Source organism: Pezoporus wallicus, unplaced genomic scaffold (assembly GCF_028554395.1).
Source record: "Pezoporus wallicus isolate ANWC-B61680 ecotype Strahan unplaced genomic scaffold, APGP_CSIRO_Pwel_v1 contig_14034, whole genome shotgun sequence".
Lineage (NCBI taxonomy): Eukaryota > Metazoa > Chordata > Aves > Psittaciformes > Psittacidae > Pezoporus > Pezoporus wallicus.
Window position 1 is genome coordinate 19,482 of NW_026638750.1, and position 18,136 is coordinate 37,617.

The following is an 18,136-nucleotide window of genomic DNA, read 5'->3' on the forward strand; positions in this document are numbered from 1 at the left end:
ACACATGGAGGAAATTCCAGGCTTTGTTTCCTCAGCTGGAGTTTCACAAGAGGGACGGAGCCGGGGCTCTCTGCTCCCCCCTTCTTGTTTGAGTTTCCAAGCAGATCCCAGGCTTAAACCCCCCCCTCCTGGCCCTGCCGGCTCCTTCGGAGCTGGAAAGGGGCTGGGGAGGTCCCTGTGATGCCGGGGCTGGTGCCCCTTTTCGAGCTTTTATTCTCCTTCCTGATGATGTTTCCTCCTCTCCCTGCAGCCAACGTGGCTGATCTAAAGCAGGATCTGGGCCCCCGAAAGGGTTCGACCATGGGGAACTCCGACATGGACCAGAAGGCTTCCTACGGTACGGCTGCCCATGGCACAGCATCTCTGCTCATACACACACCTTCTGCCCCAGAGCTCAGCTCAGTCTCCCCCCGGGCAGGTTCAAGCCATTCCCCTTAGCCTGTCCCTGCATCCCTTGTCCCAAGCCCCTCTCCAGGTTCCCTGCAGCCCCTTCAGGCACTGGAGCTGCTCTCGGGTCTCCCCACAGCACAGCAGAGGGGCAGGATCCCCTCCTGGAGCCGCTGCTCCTGCCCTGGGGGTGCAGCCTTGGGATGTGGCTCCATTTCATCCATTTCTTTGCCCTGCACAACCCACCCCAAGGTCTCCGTGTGCCCGTTGCCGCCCGCCCGCTCCATTAGCCCAGTGGCCACAAAACCTCAGGCCTCTGAGGTGACCCCAGCAGGAGATTCGGTGCCTGGGGCTCATTCCACCTCCCTTGGTGAGCTGGACCAGCCCTGAACCAGCCCGTCCTGCGCAGCCGGATCCCTCTCCGGCTCTAAATCCCTTATGTAAATGCCTCGCTGGCAGGGCAGGAGCCCGGGGAGGGATTTGGGAGGCAGGGAAAAGGAGGAGCCTTCCCCTTCCCTTTACTCCGGTGTTGCAATAGGTAACTCGGTAAAAGCTGCCCTTGGGTCCCGGCCTCCTCCCCCAGAGCTGGGCTCTGGGACACAGCTCTGGGACCCAGCTCTGGAGCAGGATGCCACGCAGGGAGAGCAGGAGTGAGTATTGCCTCCACGTGGGAGCAGGGGCTGTGGGCTGGAGGTGGGCAGGGCGGGAGTGGGGCCCTGGTCCAAGCCTCAGCACATCTCCTGAGGGAATAACGGGCTCTCTCGTGGCACCTTGCTCAGGAGGTGAGGTTAGAACCCATCAGGGCCTCCCCTCGTGCTTGAGGAGGGGGAAAACTGCCCGACCACCGCTTGCTTCCAGAGCAGAGCAGTGCTCCGAGGTCCCCGTGGAAATCCAGGATCCCACAGGCAGCAGGGTCCTTCCAGCAGGAATCTTCTCCCAGCCCAGGGGAGCTTGGGCTGATGCCCTCTGTAGCGGTGTGAGGGCAGCACAGGCTCCTCTCGCTCTGCCTGCGGGTCCTGCCCTTTCGTCCTGTGTTTCCAGGGATCCTGGCTCATTCCTTCTCCCTTTTCCCCTCCCCCCCTGCAGAAGATGCCTCCGGGGAGCCCGGGGGAGTCGTCAGCACCGTTTCCAGCAGCATGAACCCGCTGCAGCCATCGGATGCCTCCTCGGAGGAGCCTTTCACCACCTACTTCGACAGCAAGATCCCCATCCCCGAGGATGAGAAGGTGAGATCCATCTGCTCCAACAGGGAGATCCAGTCAGGAAAACCCTGACCCCTGTGAGCCATTCCCCTGCGTGCTGGTTCCCTTCTTGCCTACACTGGAAAGGGAAACCTGGCTGCGGGATGGGGATTTGGGAGAGAGGAGGGAGAGGGATCTCCTTGCTGCACAGTTAATGACTCATCCCATGAGATTTGTCCTCTGGGAAGCCCGGAGCAGCCCGGAGATCTGCTGAAGAGCTGAAGAAATGTCTTTGTGCAGCCCCAGGGGAGGGGACCCTGGTTCTTTGTTCCCTTATCAGGGGAAGGGAGCCGGAGTGACCTTTGGAGCAGCTCAGTCCCCTCTCAGGTGCCCTCTTGGCTCCTCATTAAGCGAGGAGGAGGCTGCAGGCACAGGGGGAATCATCTCCCACCTGGATTTACATGAGTGTGGCCTTGGCTGTCCCACAGCCTGCTCCTAAACCCTAGATTAGGTGCTGAACTCTGCTTTAGATTAGGAGCAGAGACTGCTGCAGAGCTCAGGATGGGATTAAAGAACAGGCTTGATTTTACCAGGAAATGAAATCCAAGCCTTGGGGCATCTCTTGCTGGTCCTCATGCCCATGGCTGGGTCCGGGGCTCACTCATGCTGTGTCCATCCTCTCCCCACAGCAATCCTGCTTCAGTTTCCGCAAGCTCTGGGCTTTCACGGGGCCAGGGTTCCTGATGAGCATTGCCTACCTGGATCCAGGGAACATCGAGTCGGATTTACAGTCCGGGGCCGTCGCAGGGTTTAAGGTCGGTGCTGCAAGTGAGCGTGTAACCCTGCGTGGTTTAGAGCTAAGGGTGCCATGGGGCTGAGCTGAAAGCAGCAAGGGAAGAAGGGAGAGGGAGCTTCTTGAGCTCTTGACCTGCAGGAGAGAGTCCAGAGGAGGCCATGGGGATGCTGTGAGCAGCTCTGCTCTGGAGCCAGGCTGAGAGAGCTGGGCTGGGGCAGCCTGGAGAAGAGAAGGCTCCTGAAGGGGAGACCTGAGAGCAGCTCCAGTGCCTGAAGGGGCTGCAGGAAAGCTGGAGAGGGGCTTGGGACAAGGGATGGAGGGACAGGCCAAGGGGAATGGCTTGAACCTGCCAGAGGGGAGACTGAGATGAGCTCTTAGGCAGAAGCTCTTCCCTGTGAGGGTGCTGAGGCGCTGGCACAGGGTGCCCAGAGAAGCTGTGGCTGCCCCATCCCTGGCAGTGTTCAAGGCCAGGTTGGACACAGGGGCTCGGAGCACCCTGCTCCAGTGGAAGGGGTCCCTGCCCGTGGCAGGGGTTGGGGCTGGAGGAGCTTTATGGTCCCTTCCAACCCAACCCATTCCATGATCCTATGCTGTGCCCTCTGGCAGTGACTCCTGCTCTAGATGCATTTATGTCCCCCTGTGCCAGCTCCAGGTCGGTATCAAACACCCTTTGAGCATCAGCGAGTGTCTTTTGGGTGGTCTGTGACTCCTCTGGGTGTGTTTTGGGGCCCAGGGACCTGTCACGCTCACCCCCCCTCCCCTCCCTCTGTGTCTCCCTCAGCTCCTGTGGGTCCTGATGCTGGCGACGCTGATCGGGCTGCTCCTGCAGCGCCTGGCGGCACGGCTGGGGGTGGTGACGGGGCTGCACCTCGCCGAGGTCTGCAACCGGCAGTACCACAAGGTGGGTGCCCTGCTGCTCCCACCGCGGACACTGCCCTGGCCTGCCCGGGGTCCTTCCGTCTGCTGGGGCCGGATGGGTTCGTGCTGCTCGGGAGGTGCCAAATGCTCCTCGGGAGGGAGCCTTCCAGAGCCCGGAATCCATTTTCATCAGCACATGGGGCTGAGCAGGAGCAGCTTGTGCCCAGGCAGCCCCCAGCATCCTGGCCTGGCTCAGCACCAGTGTGGCAGCAGGGCCAGGGCAGGGATTGTGCCCCTGCACTGGGCACTGGGGAGGCTGCACCTCAAATCCTGTGCTCAGCTCTGGGCCCCTCACTGCAAGAGAGACATTGAGGGGCTGGAGCGGGGCCAGAGAAGGGAATGGAGCTGGTGCAGGGCCTGGAGCCCAAGTGTGATGGGGAAGGGCTGAGGGACCTGGGGGGTTCAGGTGGAGAGGAGAAGGCTCAGGGGGGACCTGATCGCTGCCTCCAAGTGCCTGACAGGAGGATGGAGCCAGGAGGGGCTGGGCTCTGCTCCCGAGGACCAAGGGATGGGACAAGAGGAAACGGCCTCAAGCTGCACCAGGGCAGGTTTAGATGGAGCTGAGGAACAATTCCTGCCCCAGAGGGTGCTCAGGCATTGGAACAGGCTGCCCAGGACAGGGCTGCAGGCACCATCCCTGCAAGTGCTCACACCCCATGGAGATGAGGCCTCAGTGCCATGGGGCAGTGGTGGCCTTGGCAGGGTTGGGAGTGGTTGGACTTGATCTTGAAGCTCTTTTCCAACCGGGATGGTTCCATGATCTTGCTTTGCTGTCCAAGAAGCCTACATTGATCTCTTCTGGTTTGGCTCCTGGTTGGAAGAAAGGCAGATTTGGAGGAAGACTTGAACCATGGGAGGAATGTCCTGGCATTTCCCAGTGAATTGGGCCAGCCTCAGGAATAAGAGCTGGGATCCCAGCTTTCCTGGCTGAGCTGCTCCCTCCTGAAGGTCCTCGTGGGTGAACTAAGCCCGAGGGATCACCAGAAGGGAAATGGCTCTTTAGAACAAGACCATTCCTGGCTCTTACATTTCCCTGCTTAAGAAACCTCCATGGCTTGTGTAAGAGAGGGCTCAGTCCTGCTTCAGCTCCCTTCGGCGCGGGCTGTGGGGAAGGCTTGGAGCACCCTGCTCCAGCGGAAGGGGTCCCTGCCCGCGGCAGGGGTTGGTGCTGGAGGAGCTTTAAGGCCCCTTCCAACCCAAGGCATTCCATGAGTCCATGGTTCTCTGAAGTCAGGGATGTCCCCAGCTCTGCGCAGCTGGAGGTTTCTCATCCAGCACCTGAGGCTTTGTCCCTGGCATCACCACGGCACTGATGTTCCAGCGCTCGAGCACAGGAGCACCCAGTTCCTCTTTCACAACGAGGCGAGTCATTGAGCTTATATAAACGTCCCGGGAGCCTCCCGCAGTGATTGCCACAGGTCACCAGGGATTCTGCTCCCAGCCAGCCTGCAAGGCTCCAGCAGCACCTTTGCCAGGCCATGGCCAGGGGAAGGAGGCAGCTCCTGACTGCAGGAGCACCGCAGCCCCGAGCTCCTCCGGGAGGGAGTCATTTGCCCCCTTTTTAATGCTCTTGGATGCTTGTTCCCCCCCCAGGTGCCTCGGATCATCCTCTGGCTGATGGTTGAACTCGCCATCATCGGCTCCGACATGCAGGAGGTCATCGGCTCGGCCATCGCCATCAACCTCCTGTCTATGGGAAAGTGAGTTGGGCCTGGCAGAGGGCAGCAGGGGATGAGTGCTCGCCTCTGGGACTGGGGAGGTGACACCGGGTGTGCCGGACCCCACTCATTGACTTCCCCTAAACCTTAAAGTTAAGGTGGGTGGTTCGCCTCCGGCGTGGAAGCGCTCGGATGACTTGGCCTTGGGTGCCTGATTCTTCCCCCTGTGACTGTAGAGGACAGCCTGGAACGCACCCACCAGAGCTGGGCTGCAGCTTTCCTGGCCTTAGGTCCTTCCTAAGGACCCCCAGCAGATGTCCTTCCTAAGGACCCCCCAGCAGATGTCCTTCCTAAGGATCCCCAGCAGATGTCCTTCCTAAGGAACCCCCAGCAGATGTCCTTCCTAAGGACCCCCAGCAGATGTCCTTCCTAAGGACCCCCCAGCAGATGTCCTTCCTAAGGACCCCCCAGCAGATGTCCTTCCTAAGGACCCCCAGCAGATGTCCTTCCTAAGGACCCCCAGCAGATGTCCTTCCTAAGGACCCCCCAGCAGATGTCCTTCCTAAGGACCCCCCGCCAGATGTCATTCCTAAGGACCCCCAGCAGATGTCCTTCCTAAGGACCCCCCAGCAGATGTCCTTCCCAAGGACCCCAAGGACCCCCAGCAGATGTCCTTCCTAGGGAGCCCCCAGCAGATGTCCTTCCTAAGGACCCCCAGCAGATGTCCTTCCTAAGGACCCCCAGCAGATGTCCTTCCTAAGGACCCCCCAGCAGATGTCCTTCCTAAGGACCCCCCAGCAGATGTCCTTCCCAAGGACCCCCAGCAGATGTCCTTCCCAAGGACCCCTAGCAGATGTCCTTCCTAAGGATCCCCCAGCAGATGTCCTTCCCAAGGACCCCCAGCAGATGTCCTTCCTAAGGACCCCCAGCAGATGTCCTTCCTAAGGACCCCTAGCAGATGTCCTTCCCAAGGACCCCCAGCAGATGTCCTTCGTAAGGATCCCCAGCAGATGTCCTTCCTAAGGAACCCCAGCAGATGTCCTTCCTAGGGAGCCCCCAGCAGATGTCCTTCCTTGTGGTCAGGAAGGCTGGAGTGCAGCCCCAGCACGGAGCTGTCCTTTGGGACCCAAGGAGCTCCCATGGGAGGTGTGGCAGTGGTTGCTCTGTGTCCTGCAGGATCCCGCTGTGGGGTGGAGTGCTCATCACCATCGCTGACACCTTCGTCTTTCTCTTCCTGGACAAATACGGTGATTTTCCTTCTCCTCCTAAATTGAGGAATCTCAGCCTGCCGTGCCGCTGCTCTCAGTTTGCTGATGGAGCTTGTGTCTTCCCACAGGCCTGCGGAAACTGGAAGCCTTCTTTGGTTTTCTCATCACCATCATGGCCCTCACGTTCGGATATGAGGTACCTTCCACCCTGTGTGCTTTGTATGGATCCCCTCCCAACTCCGGTGCCCCAACACCCCAAAACGCGGCACAGACCCTTAACATTCAGGACCTTTGAAGCTGGGGCTGTGTCTCTGATGCGTGGCCGTTGGCCTGCCCAAGCCTTGCTCTGTATGATGGCTGCTTCTCCATTGTGGAGACCACTCCTCGTGCTCCGCTCATCACCCCCAGCTCCACTGAGCAGTTGCCACGTTGGGGTTCCAGTTTTACCTGGGGGGGGGGGTATGGCCAGAGGAGCACCCAAAGCACCGCGCTCACCCCACGCCTCTCTTGTCTCGTGCCCAGTACATCACAGTCAGACCCAACCAGCAGTCGCTGCTCCAGGGGCTCTTTGTCCCGTACTGCCAGGACTGCGGAACGCCGCAGCTGGAGCAGGCCGTGGGCATCGTGGGCGCTGTCATCATGCCCCACAACATGTACCTGCACTCGGCATTGGTCAAGGTGAGCTGCTGAGCTGGGCAGGGCAGAAAGTGTCTGTGGGGACACAGTGAGGCCCTGCCAGAGCTGCTTGAGCCCCCGGCACAGGGAGAGCACTGGGACACTTGTCCCCAGGTCCTCCCCTCAAAGGTTGGGATTTGCTGTTTCTTCCCACCCAGTGACCCGTGTCCCGGTATTTTAGTGTAGGATAAGGACAGATATGGGTAACACACGAGTGGTATCAATAATACATCTGGTGTAAATAATACCTCTGCGGGAGCAAGGCCAGAGGAGGCCATGGGGATGCTGCGAGGGCTGGAGCAGCTCTGCTCTGGAGCCAGGCTGAGAGAGCTGGGCTGGGGCAGCCTGGAGAAGAGAAGGCTCCTGAAGGGGAGACCTGAGAGCAGCTCCAGTGCCTGGAGGGGCTGCAGGAAACCTGGAGAGGGGCTTGGGACAAGGGATGTAGGGACAGGCCAAGGCGAATGGCTTGAACCTGCCCGAGGGGAGACTGATATGAGCTCTTAGGCAGAAGCTCTTCCCTGGGAGGGTGCTGAGGCGCTGGCACAGGGTGCCCAGAGAAGCTGTGGCTGCCCCATCCCTGGCAGAGCTCAAGGCCAGGTTGGACACAGGGGCTTGGAGCACCCTGCTCCAGTGGGAGGGGTCCCTGCCCGTGGCAGGGGCTGGGGCTGGATGATCTCTCCAAACCATCCACGGTTCCATGATTCTCAAGGCTCCCGTTGTCACCATCTCCTCTGCAGTCCCGGCAAGTGAACCGTGCGAACAAGAGGGAGGTGCGAGAAGCCAACAAGTATTTCTTCATCGAGTCCTGCATCGCTCTCTTTGTCTCCTTCATCATCAACATCTTCGTGGTGACCGTCTTCGCCGAGGCTTTCTTTGAGAAGAACAACGCGGATGTGGTGAGCTGGGGCTGGGGCTGTGCTGGGGACCAAACCCCGGGCTCTTGGAGCAGAACCAGGGCTGGTGTGAGCAGAACCAGGGCTGGTGTGAGCAGAACCAGGGCTGGTGTGAGCAGAACCGGGGTTGGTGTGAGCAGAACCGGGGTTGATGTGAGCAGAACCAGGGGTGATGTGAGCAGAACCGGGGCTGGTGTGAGCAGAACCGGGGTTGGTGTGAGCAGAACCAGGGGTGATGTGAGCAGAACCGGGGTTGGTGTGAGCAGAACCGGGGTTGGTGTGAGCAGAACCGGGGTTGGTGTGAGCAGAACCGGGGTTGGTGTGAGCAGGTGGTGTGAGCAGAACCAGGGGTGATGTGAGCAGAACCGGGGTTGGTGTGAGCAGAACCGGGGTTGGTGTGAGCAGAACCGGGGTTGGTGTGAGCAGAACCAGGGGTGATGTGAGCAGAACCAGGGTTGGTGTGAGCAGAACCAGGGTTGGTGTGAGCAGAACCGGGGTTGGTGTGAGCAGAACCAGGGTTGGTGTGAGCAGAACCAGGGTTGGTGTGAGCAGAACCGGGGTTGATGTGAGCAGAACCAGGGGTGATGTGAGCAGAACCGGGGTTGGTGTGAGCAGAACCGGGGTTGGTGTGAGCAGAACCAGGGGTGATGTGAGCAGAACCGGGGTTGGTGTGAGCAGAACCGGGGTTGGTGTGAGCAGAACCGGGGTTGGTGTGAGCAGAACCGGGGTTGGTGTGAGCAGAACCGGGGTTGGTGTGATGTGAGCAGAACCGGGGTTGGTGTGAGCAGAACCAGGGATGGTGTGAGCAGAACCGGGGTTGGTGTGAGCAGAACCGGGGTTGGTGTGAGCAGAACCGGGGGTGGTGTGAGCAGAACCGGGGTTGGTGTGAGCAGAACCGGGGTTGGTGTGAGCAGAACCGGGGTTGGTGTGAGCAGAACCGGGGTTGATGTGAGCAGAACCGGGGTTGGTGTGAGCAGAACCGGGGTTGGTGTGAGCAGAACCGGGGTTGGTGTGAGCAGAACCGGGGTTGGTGTGAGCAGAACCGGGGCTGGTGTGAGCAGAACCGGGGTTGGTGTGAGCAGAACCAGGGGTGATGTGAGCAGAACCGGGGTTGGTGTGAGCAGAACCGGGGGTGATGTGAGCAGAACCAGGGTTGGTGTGAGCAGAACCGGGGCTGGTGTGAGCAGAACCGGGGTTGTTGTGAGCAGAACCGGGGCTGGTGTGAGCAGAACCAGGGGTGATGTGAGCAGAACCGGGGTTGATGTGAGCAGAACCGGGGCTGGTGTGAGCAGAACCAGGGGTGATGTGAGCAGAACCGGGGTTGATGTGAGCAGAACCGGGGGTGATGTGAGCAGAACCGGGGTTGATGTGAGCAGAACCGGGGGTGATGTGAGCAGAACCGGGGGTGATGTGAGCAGAACCAGGGGTGATGTGAGCAGAACCGGGGTTGGCGTGAGCAGAACCAGGGGTGATGTGAGCAGAACCAGGGGTGATGTGAGCAGAACCGGGGGTGGTGTGAGCAGAACCGGGGTTGATGTGAGCAGAACCAGGGGTGATGTGAGCAGAACCAGGGGTGATGTGAGCAGAACCGGGGGTGGTGTGAGCAGAACCGGGGTTGATGTGAGCAGAACCGGGGTTGGTGTGAGCAGAACCGGGGTTGGTGTGAGCAGAACCAGGGGTGATGTGAGCAGAACCAGGGGTGATGTGAGCAGAACCGGGGTTGGTGTGAGCAGAACCGGGGGTGATGTGAGCAGAACCGGGGGTGATGTGAGCAGAACCGGGGTTGGTGTGAGCAGAACCAGGGGTGATGTGAGCAGAACCGGGGGTGGTGTGAGCAGAACCGGGGTTGGTGTGAGCAGAACCAGGGGTGATGTGAGCAGAACCGGGGTTGGTGTGAGCAGAACCAGGGGTTGGTGTGAGCAGAACCGGGGTTGGTGTGAGCAGAACCGGGGCTGGTGTGAGCAGAACCGGGGTTGGTGTGAGCAGAACCGGGGTTGGTGTGAGCAGAACCGGGGTTGGTGTGAGCAGAACCGGGGGTGATGTGAGCAGAACCGGGGTTGGTGTGAGCAGAACCGGGGTTGGTGTGAGCAGAACCGGGGGTGATGTGAGCAGAACCGGGGTTGGTGTGAGCAGAACCGTGGTTGGTGTGAGCAGAACCGGGGGTGATGTGAGCAGAACCGGGGTTGGTGTGAGCAGAACCGGGGTTGGTGTGAGCAGAACCGGGGGTGATGTGAGCAGAACCGTGGTTGGTGTGAGCAGAACCGGGGTTGGTGTGAGCAGAACCGGGGGTGATGTGAGCAGAACCGGGGTTGGTGTGAGCAGAACCAGGGGTGATGTGAGCAGAACCGTGGTTGGTGTGAGCAGAACCGGGGTTGGTGTGAGCAGAACCAGGGTTGGTGTGAGCAGAACCGGGGTTGGTGTGAACAGAACCGGGGTTGGTGTGAGCAGAACCGGGGTTGATGTGAGCAGAACCAGGGGTGATGTGAGCAGAACCGGGGGTGGTGTGAGCAGAACCGGGGTTGGTGTGAGCAGAACCGGGGTTGGTGTGAGCAGAACCAGGGGTGATGTGAGCAGAAGGGCAGCTCCCAGCCCCACCTGCCCTTGGGTGGGCTGAGCCCATAGATTCTGTGTGAGAGGGGTGAGATCAGGGGTGCTGGGTATTTCCATGTCCTGGTCTTTGCTCCTGAGCACACCCGACCCTGTCCCCGCGTCACTCCCTGCAGAACGCCGTCTGCGTCAACGCCAGCAGCCCCCACTCCTCGCTCTTCCCCAACAACAACCAGACGCTGGAGGTGGACATCTACAAAGGGGTGAGTGACCCACGGAGCGGGAGCCTTGGCCCCTCCCTGTCTGGTTGTATCCGCTCCCTTTGGAATCCCAGAATGGGTTGGGTTGGAAGGGACCTTAAAGCTCCTCCAGCTCCAACCCCTGCCACGGGCAGGGACCCCTTCCACTGGAGCAGGGTGCTCCAAGCCCCTGTGTCCAACCTGGCCTTGAACACTGCCAGGGATGGGGCAGCCACAGCTTCTCCATTCCAGCCTCCCACCACCCTCATGGTGAGGAACCTCTTCCCCATATCCCATTTAACTCTTCCCTCTTCCGGTTGTAAGCCCAAACTCCTCATCCCACCCCTCCATCCCTTGTCCCAAGCCCCTCTCCAGCTTTCCTGCAGCCCCTTCAGGCACTGGAGCTGCTCTCAGGTCTCCCCTTCAGGAGCCTTCTCCAGGCTGCCCCAGCCCAGCTCTCTCAGCCTGGCTCCAGAGCAGAGCTGCTCCAGCCCTCACAGCATCCCCATGGCCTCCTCTGGCCTCTCTCCAGCAGCTCCAGTTCCCTTTGGGTGAACAGGGAGTGCTGAGGGCCAGGACCTGTAAAAACATCCCCAAAAGCAGAGCTGGAGGAGACCCTGGGGACCCTGCGCCCAGCCCTTGGGACAGGCACAATCCAGTCCCATTGCCAACGGTGCCCGTCCAACCTCGCTCCTTGCTCCCTCTTCTATGAGCTTGCCCATGACAAAGCGTTTCCTTCCCTCCATCCTGAGCCTGCTCTGTTCCCACTGCAGCCCCTGAGTGTTCCTTGCCTGCTTCCCAAGGCAGGGAATGCTTTTCCCTGTCCTACAAATGGATTCCTCTTCTTCCAGCTCAGCTCCGCTGGGATTATTGTGGTCACCAGGGAGTTCTGACCCCTCCCCTCTCCCCCCTCTCCTCCAGGGTGCAGTTCTGGGCTGTTATTTCGGCCCTGCCGCTCTCTACATCTGGGCCATCGGGATCCTGGCCGCGGGGCAGAGCTCCACGATGACCGGGACGTACTCGGGGCAGTTTGTCATGGAGGTACCAGCAGTGCCCCCCCCCCGGCTCCCTTCCCAACCCTTCCCGCTCAGCCGGAGCATTCCCCGTCCATGGACACGCCGCAGCTCGGGCTGGGAGCTCCCTAAAAGCCCCTTTCACCCGACCCCTGCCCCAGTGCCGCTCCTCCTCTGCTCCTGATGCCTCCTCTCTGCTCAGCCCCTGCTCTGGTCCCTGCAGGGCTTCCTGAACCTGCGCTGGTCCCGCTTTGCGCGGGTGCTGCTCACGCGCTCCATCGCCATCACCCCCACGCTCCTGGTGGCCATCTTCCAGGACGTGGAGCACTTGACGGGCATGAACGACTTCCTGAACGTCCTCATGAGCCTCCAGGTGAGCAGCAGCACCCGGGCTGGGGAAAGCATCCCAGGGAGGGGATCCTGCCCCTCTGCTGCGCGCTTCGGAGCCCTGACCCCGCAGTCCTGATCCAGCTCTGGGGCAGCAGCACAAGAGGGACCTGGAGGTGCTGGGGGGGCTGGAGCAGCTCTGCTCTGGAGCCAGGCTGAGAGAGCTGGGCTGGGGCAGCCTGGAGAAGAGAAGGCTCCTGAAGGGGAGACCTGAGGGCAGCTCCAGGGCCTGAAGGGGCTGCAGGAAAGCTGGAGAGGGGCTTGGGACAAGGGATGTAGGGACAGGCCAAGGGGAATGGCTTTAACCTGCCAGAGGGGAGACTGAGATGAGCTCTGGGGCAGAAGCTCTTCCCTGTGAGGGTGCTGAGGCGCTGGCACAGGGTGCCCAGAGAAGCTGTGGCTGCCCCATCCCTGGCAGTGCTCAAGGCCAGGTTGGACACAGGGGCTTGGAGCACCCTGCTCCAGTGGAAGGGGTCCCTGCCCGTGGCAGGGGTTGGAGCTGGAGGAGCTTTAGGGTCCCTTCCAACCCAAATCATTCCGTGACTCCGTGGTTCCCTGGCTCCTGCACCGAGTGCTGCAGCTCTGGGGTCTGCAGGAGCAAGCAAGCAGGAGGAGCTGCTCTCAGACCCTGGTCTCCTGGGGGAGGTGGAGAGGTTCGGCCAGGGTCAGGAATTGCTTCCTCCTTCAGGCAGGGGAAGTCCCTTTGTGTCCCCTCACAATAGCTGAGGAAGTGCTGGCACATCTGGGCTCTTTGTTCTTCTCTTCCAGCTTCCCTTTGCGCTGATCCCAGTCCTCACCTTCACCAGCCTGCCCAGCGTCATGAACGACTTTGCCAATGGACTGTAAGTCCTGAGGGACTCGGTGCTGCCCCAGGCACACGTTCCCTTCCTCTCTTCACCTCGTGCCCTGCGACATCTCCAGCCCTGCCCCAGCTCACCCCCTTGTGCCCTGGTGTTGCTCACAGGTTCTGGAGGATCGGGGGGGGGATCCTCATCCTCCTCATCTGCAGCATCAACATGTACTTCGTGGTGGACTACGTCATGTCCCTCAACCACGTGGCTCTGTACGTGGGGGCTGCCGTGCTCAGCGTGATGTACCTGTCCTTTGTGGCCTATCTGGTGAGTCTGGCTCCAGCTGGGGCTCCCTGGGGCTGGGAGCAGCCCATGGGATGCTTTTCCCTCTGTTCAGTTCAGTGTCTGCTTCACAGCCACAGGGTCAGGACAAATGTGGAGGTTGAGGCTTTTGCTTGGGAACGTGCTGAGTGCTGCTGCCGCCACACGCAGCCTTTTCCACCTCCTCAGCAGTTCCTTTTCCATCTCCTCAGCAGTTCCTCTGCTCTCTGTTCCCAAAAAGGCCTCAGTTTAGTGCTGCAGCAGGTGAAAGGTTGGCACAGACTCTGGAATGTTCCTCTGTAGTGTCTGTGTGCTGCCAGAGGTGTAAAATCATCCAATGATCAGAGAATCCCAGCCTGGTTTGTATTGAAGGGACCCTAAAGCTCCTGCAGCTCCAACCTCTGCCATGGGCAGGGACCCCTTCCACTGGAGCAGCTTGCTCCAAGCCCCTGTGTCCAACCTGGCCTTGAGCACTGCCAGGGATGGGGCAGCCACAGCTTCTCTGGGCACCCTGTGCCAGCGCCTCAGCACCCTCACAGGGAAGAGCTTCTGCCTAAGAGCTCATCTCAGTCTCTCCTCGGGCAGGTTCAAGCCATTCCCCTTGGCCTGTCCCTGTCCCTCCATCCCTTGTCCCAAGCCCCTCTCCAGGTTCCCTGCAGCCCCTTCAGACACTGGAGCTGCTCTCAGGTCCCCCCTTCCCGCAGCAGAGGGGCAGGATCCCCTCCCGGAGCTGCTGCTCCCGCTCTGGGGGTGCAGCCCCACACTGGGCGGTTCTGGGCTCAAGCGCTCCCTGAAGCCAGCTCATGGGGACCCCAAGTCCCTCTCCTCAGGGCTGCTCCATCCGGTCCCCCCCGGCCTTGGGCTGTGCTGGGATTGCGCTGGACCAGGGGCAGGAGCTTGCCCTTGGCCTGGTTGAGCTCCCTGAGGTTCCTTATGGGATGATCCCTTCCCTCCAAGGCACCAAGCACCCCGATCCCTTCCCTCCAAGGCACCAAGCACCCCGCTCAGCTCCCTGTCCTCCCCCCAGCACTCACCCACCAGGTGCTGCTTTGCCTCCAGCCCCGCTCGTGCTACCGCAGGTGACACCCGGGTGCCCACGGAGCACACGGCAGAGCCCGGTGGCCGTGGGCTCCGCAGCCCCTGACCCCAGCACCCGTTGCCTTGCAGAGCTGGCTGTGCCTGATCGCGCTGGGAGCCTCCTTCCTGGCCTGCGGGACGAGGGTAAGCGTCACCCAGACCCTGCTGAGCGAGGAGTCGCCTTCCCTCTCCCCTAAGTAGCCCCGGTGCCCCTGCACAGCGAGTAGCCATCAGAGCCAGTGTGTGCCTATGGTTTACTGTGTGAACGTAGACAAACGTATGTGCACTTTGCACAGGGAATGGGGGGGGGGGTGAGGGCATTCCCACTGGGATGCGCGGAGCGGGCCGCCTGTCGCCGCTGGAACACTTCAACTCGGACGTTTGCTTTGCTGAGCGCCTCTGCTCCCGCTGCGGGGCCAGACGCTACCGCTGGGCTGCAGCCTCCTCTGCCCGGCTCCCTCCTCGCGGCCGTCCCCGCAGCAGGAACGCTGGAGCTCCAGGGGATCCCTGCTGCTGCGCGGGAGCATCTCCAAAGCTAAGCTAGGACGTTCCAAAAGCACCCTTTGGGTGGTGCTTGAAGGCTGCCGCCGCCGCAGGCACTGACACGGTGACACTACCCCCCCCCAGAGCCCTCCTCCAGGCTGGAGCTGCAGCTCACATCCCACTGGAGCTGGGTGCGTTTTCCCTCCCAGTTCAAAGCGGGGCTGAAGCAGCTTCCACAGGGGTGGGAAGACGTTGGGAATCCTCAGCATTAAGCTTGTTCTTCGTTGCTGGTGCTCGCCCGGCGCGTGACTCTGGTGCTCAGCAAAGGAAACGCCTTGTGATGTCCCTGGTTATTTATGGTTCAAGTGTGATTTGTTCCCCTCTGCCCGTGATTCATGGAAACACCCGTGAGAGTCCTCAGAAATTCCTGCGTTCTGGCTCGGAACGTCCCGGCGCAGCGGATGCCGGTCGCCTGCTCCGGGGGGGGACATGGCTCTAATGCAGCTCCAGGGCTTCACTTGCTAATCCCTGCTCTAAAGCCACTACAAACCCTTCCCACTGCCCTTCTCCTCCACATGGAACGACTTCCAGGGCCTTCCATGGAGAAGCCTTCACATGGAGGACATCCAAAGTCTGCTGTTCTCAATTAGGACAGAGTGGGGTTTGCTTTGCTTCCGTGATTGGAGAAGTCCCCCTGTGGTTTCTCCAGCAGAGAATGGATTTTGGGGTTACGTCCCCTGTCCCAGGGTGCTTTTAGGTGTCTCGACCGTGAGGATTGGGTGTCCAGGGTCTGTTCCCCTATCTCTGAGCACGTGAGAGCCGTGGCTGGGCATGGAACATGCTCAGCTCCACGAAGGTGGTTTAGGTCCCAACGTGCTTCTGTGGACCTGAAAACACCAGGAAGGGGAGGTTTGGTGTGGCACAAACAGCGCCTGCTCCTGCATCCCCCAGGACAGGGAAAAGAGCCCAGGGTGATTCCTGGATTCACAGAACCATGGAAGGGGTTGGGTTGGAGAAAGGACCTTAAAGTTCATCCAGAGCTCGCCCTGAACACTGCCAGGGATGGGGCAGCCACAGCTTCTCTGGGCACCCTGTGCCAGCGCCTCAGCACCCTCACGGGGAAGAGCTTCTGCCCCAGAGCTCAGCTCAGTCTCCCCTCGGGCAGGTTCAAGCCATTCCCCTTGGCCTGTCCCTGTCCCTCCATCCCTTGTCCCAAGCCCCTCTCCAGGTTCCCTGCAGCCCCTTCAGGCCCTGGAGCTGCTCTCAGGTCTCCCCTTCCCGCAGCAGAGGGGCAGGATCCCCTCCCGGAGCTGCTGCTCCCGTTCTGGGGATGCAGCCCCACACTGGGGGGGGTTCTGGGCTCAAGCACTCCCTGAAGCCAGCTCATGGGGACCCCAAGTCCCTCTCCTCAGGCTGCTCCATCCAGTCCCCCCCAGCCTGGGGCTGTGCTGGGATTGCGCTGGACCAGGGGCAGGAGCTTGCCCTTGGCCTGGTTGAGCTCCAGGAGGTTCCCTATGGAGTTTCCCAGGGCTGCCCCATGCACGGTGAGCTCCAGCCCTTAACCAAGCTTCCCTCTCATGGATTTAATGACGAATTCCATCCCCTTCCTCAGCCTTGCTCTGGTCCCAGGCAGGGAATTGCTCCTGGCATTAAAACGTGGGGTTTGATCACAGGCAGGGGCTTTCAGGATGTTCCTACCCTTTGCCAGCGGCATTCCATCCTTCTGCTTTTCCTGGAGTTGGGATTGACAGGGGTTGGTACTAACTTGTAGGTGGCAGCTCCACTGCGGAGCCTCCTCATTCCCACCTCCTGCTCCTCCTAAGGCTCAGGTTGGTTTTGCTCCCCCCGTGTCTCCTCGGAAGCAGTTTGTGGAGCCCCATGGTGCCATTAAAGGATGGATCTTGTTCCACTCGGCTCCTTGGGTCGTTTCTTGGGGGGTTGCTTGGAACCGGTGGCGATTCCTGGCTGTGGAGGAGACCCCAGCGGCTCCAGAGCCCACAGAGCCCACTGGATGGAGCAGATCCATTGGGATCCCTGCAGGATCCAACCCTCAGGCCTCGGCTGTGCTCGCTCTGGGCTCCCAGGTCCGTTGTGACCGTGGCCTCCAGCAAGAGGGTGAAGGATGGAGCCACCATGAGCTGGGCCAGTCCCAATGGCATCCATGGAATCATGGAATGGTTTGGGTTGGGAGGGACCTTAAAGCTCCTCCAGCTCCAATCCAGCTCCAGGGACCCCTTCCACTGGAGCAGCTTGCTCCAAGCCCCTGTGTCTTGAACACCGCCAGGGATGGGGCAGGCTGGTTTCCTGGAGCTCTATGGAAGCGGATGCTATTCCATGGGCAGATCCCATCCAGGTCTCCATTACCCGCAGTGAAGGACGGGAGGGCGCGGTGTGGTGCTGCAGGTGGCAGTGACCGCGGTGCCGCTTCCCCGTTGCGACGTTCCATGGCTTGGGGGCTTTAACGCTGCTTTGCTTTGATTCCCGAAGGATGGAAAACTCAAAGCTCCAGGCCCGGCAGGTGGGGATGCGCCACGAGGCTGGGATGGGGGAGCTCGGCTCAGCTCTAACTCTCGCCCTTCACCTCTTCCAGCACCACCTGGGCCTCGCCGCCTGCCCTGAGCTCTTCCTGCTCAGCAACGTGGACACGGACACGCTCGTCGCCAGATGATTCCTGATCCCTGAGGACAGAACCGGTGTCAGTGGAAACCCGCCCTGGCTCAGGCTCAGCACCGAGCCGGGCTCACGCCGGGACCCTGAGTGCAGCCGGGGGTCGGACAATGGGACCGGATGGTCCTGGGAGCGCTGGGAATTGCTCAGAGCCGGAGCCACCAACCCGGCTCCAACCCCAACCTTGGGGTTTGCTTCCGGATTTCTCCAGTTGCTCCCGTTTAGTTCCCGATAGTTGCTCTGCGAAAGGATTCACCACCGCTATTCCAGTTCTGATTCACGTGTCTCTCCCGTGGATGCTAATCCAAATCTTTTTTCCTAATTTGAGGAAAATTCCAGGTTTGGGAAACCCATCGGAGCAGAGCTCCATTCATGATGGTTTCAGAGACCAGCTTAGGAGGAGCGGCGGTGACTCCAGGTCTGGGCCCCTCCAGCAGTCTCTTCCTCATGGAGATGCTTCTTCCCAGCAGCTCCTCCTTCCCATGGGTTATTCCCAGCCCAGAGCTGAGTTGGAGCCGGATGCGCCCGGCGCAGGCAGCATCGAAGCTGCTGTTTGGAGGATTCCATTGAGCCCCATTTTCCCGGCAGGCTCTGGCATTCCGCAGGCAGGGGCTGAACGTGTGGAGCTGCTTTTCTGTCATCTCAGGGAACCTCTGGAGCCAATTCCCAACCCCCTTGATTCCAGCCTGATTGATTGGACTCCATCGTGGCCATATCCTGCTTCTCCTTTATTAAATCTGGTTTAATTCAGCCTTTTTCCCAAGGAAAACTTCCTGGTTCTTTTTGCTTGGCATTTATCCAATGCACTGACTGCGGCATTCCCGGGCAAAGATCCCTTTTAACCTTTTCTCTTCAGCTTTTTTAAAAATAAACCTGACATTCCAGCCACTTTTCC

General features: G+C 60.5%; 1 protein-coding gene across 2 annotated transcripts; it reads left to right on the forward strand.

Annotated features, from left to right (window-relative positions):
• Window positions 1-250: 250 nt before the first annotated feature.
• On the forward strand, window positions 251-17,991 carry SLC11A2 (solute carrier family 11 member 2). Of its 2 annotated transcripts, none has more exons than XM_057412132.1 (16): window positions 251-337; window positions 1,474-1,613; window positions 2,258-2,383; window positions 3,146-3,265; window positions 4,876-4,982; window positions 6,117-6,187; window positions 6,277-6,344; window positions 6,671-6,826; window positions 7,561-7,719; window positions 10,440-10,526; window positions 11,424-11,543; window positions 11,739-11,888; window positions 12,671-12,744; window positions 12,867-13,020; window positions 14,182-14,235; window positions 17,165-17,991. In XM_057412132.1, exons 1-16 carry the CDS (start codon window positions 301-303, stop codon window positions 17,240-17,242), a joined length of 1,701 nt encoding a protein of 566 aa, XP_057268115.1. In that variant the 5' UTR covers window positions 251-300; the 3' UTR covers window positions 17,243-17,991. The 2 variants fall into 2 exon arrangements, with proteins under 2 accessions (XP_057268115.1, XP_057268116.1); XM_057412133.1 differs by lacking the exon at window positions 251-337 and adding an exon at window positions 996-1,037.
• Window positions 17,992-18,136: the final 145 nt, after the last annotated feature.

Bases quoted from the DNA above. Each gene is read 5' to 3' on its own strand.
- SLC11A2 (XM_057412132.1), top strand. From the start codon at position 301: ATGGGGAACTCCGACATGGACCAGAAGGCTTCCTACG. The intron at 6,345-6,670 runs GTACCTTCCACC...TCTCGTGCCCAG, and splicing joins CCCTCACGTTCGGATATGAG to TACATCACAGTCAGACCCAA. The intron at 14,236-17,164 runs GTAAGCGTCACC...CACCTCTTCCAG, and splicing joins TCCTGGCCTGCGGGACGAGG to CACCACCTGGGCCTCGCCGC.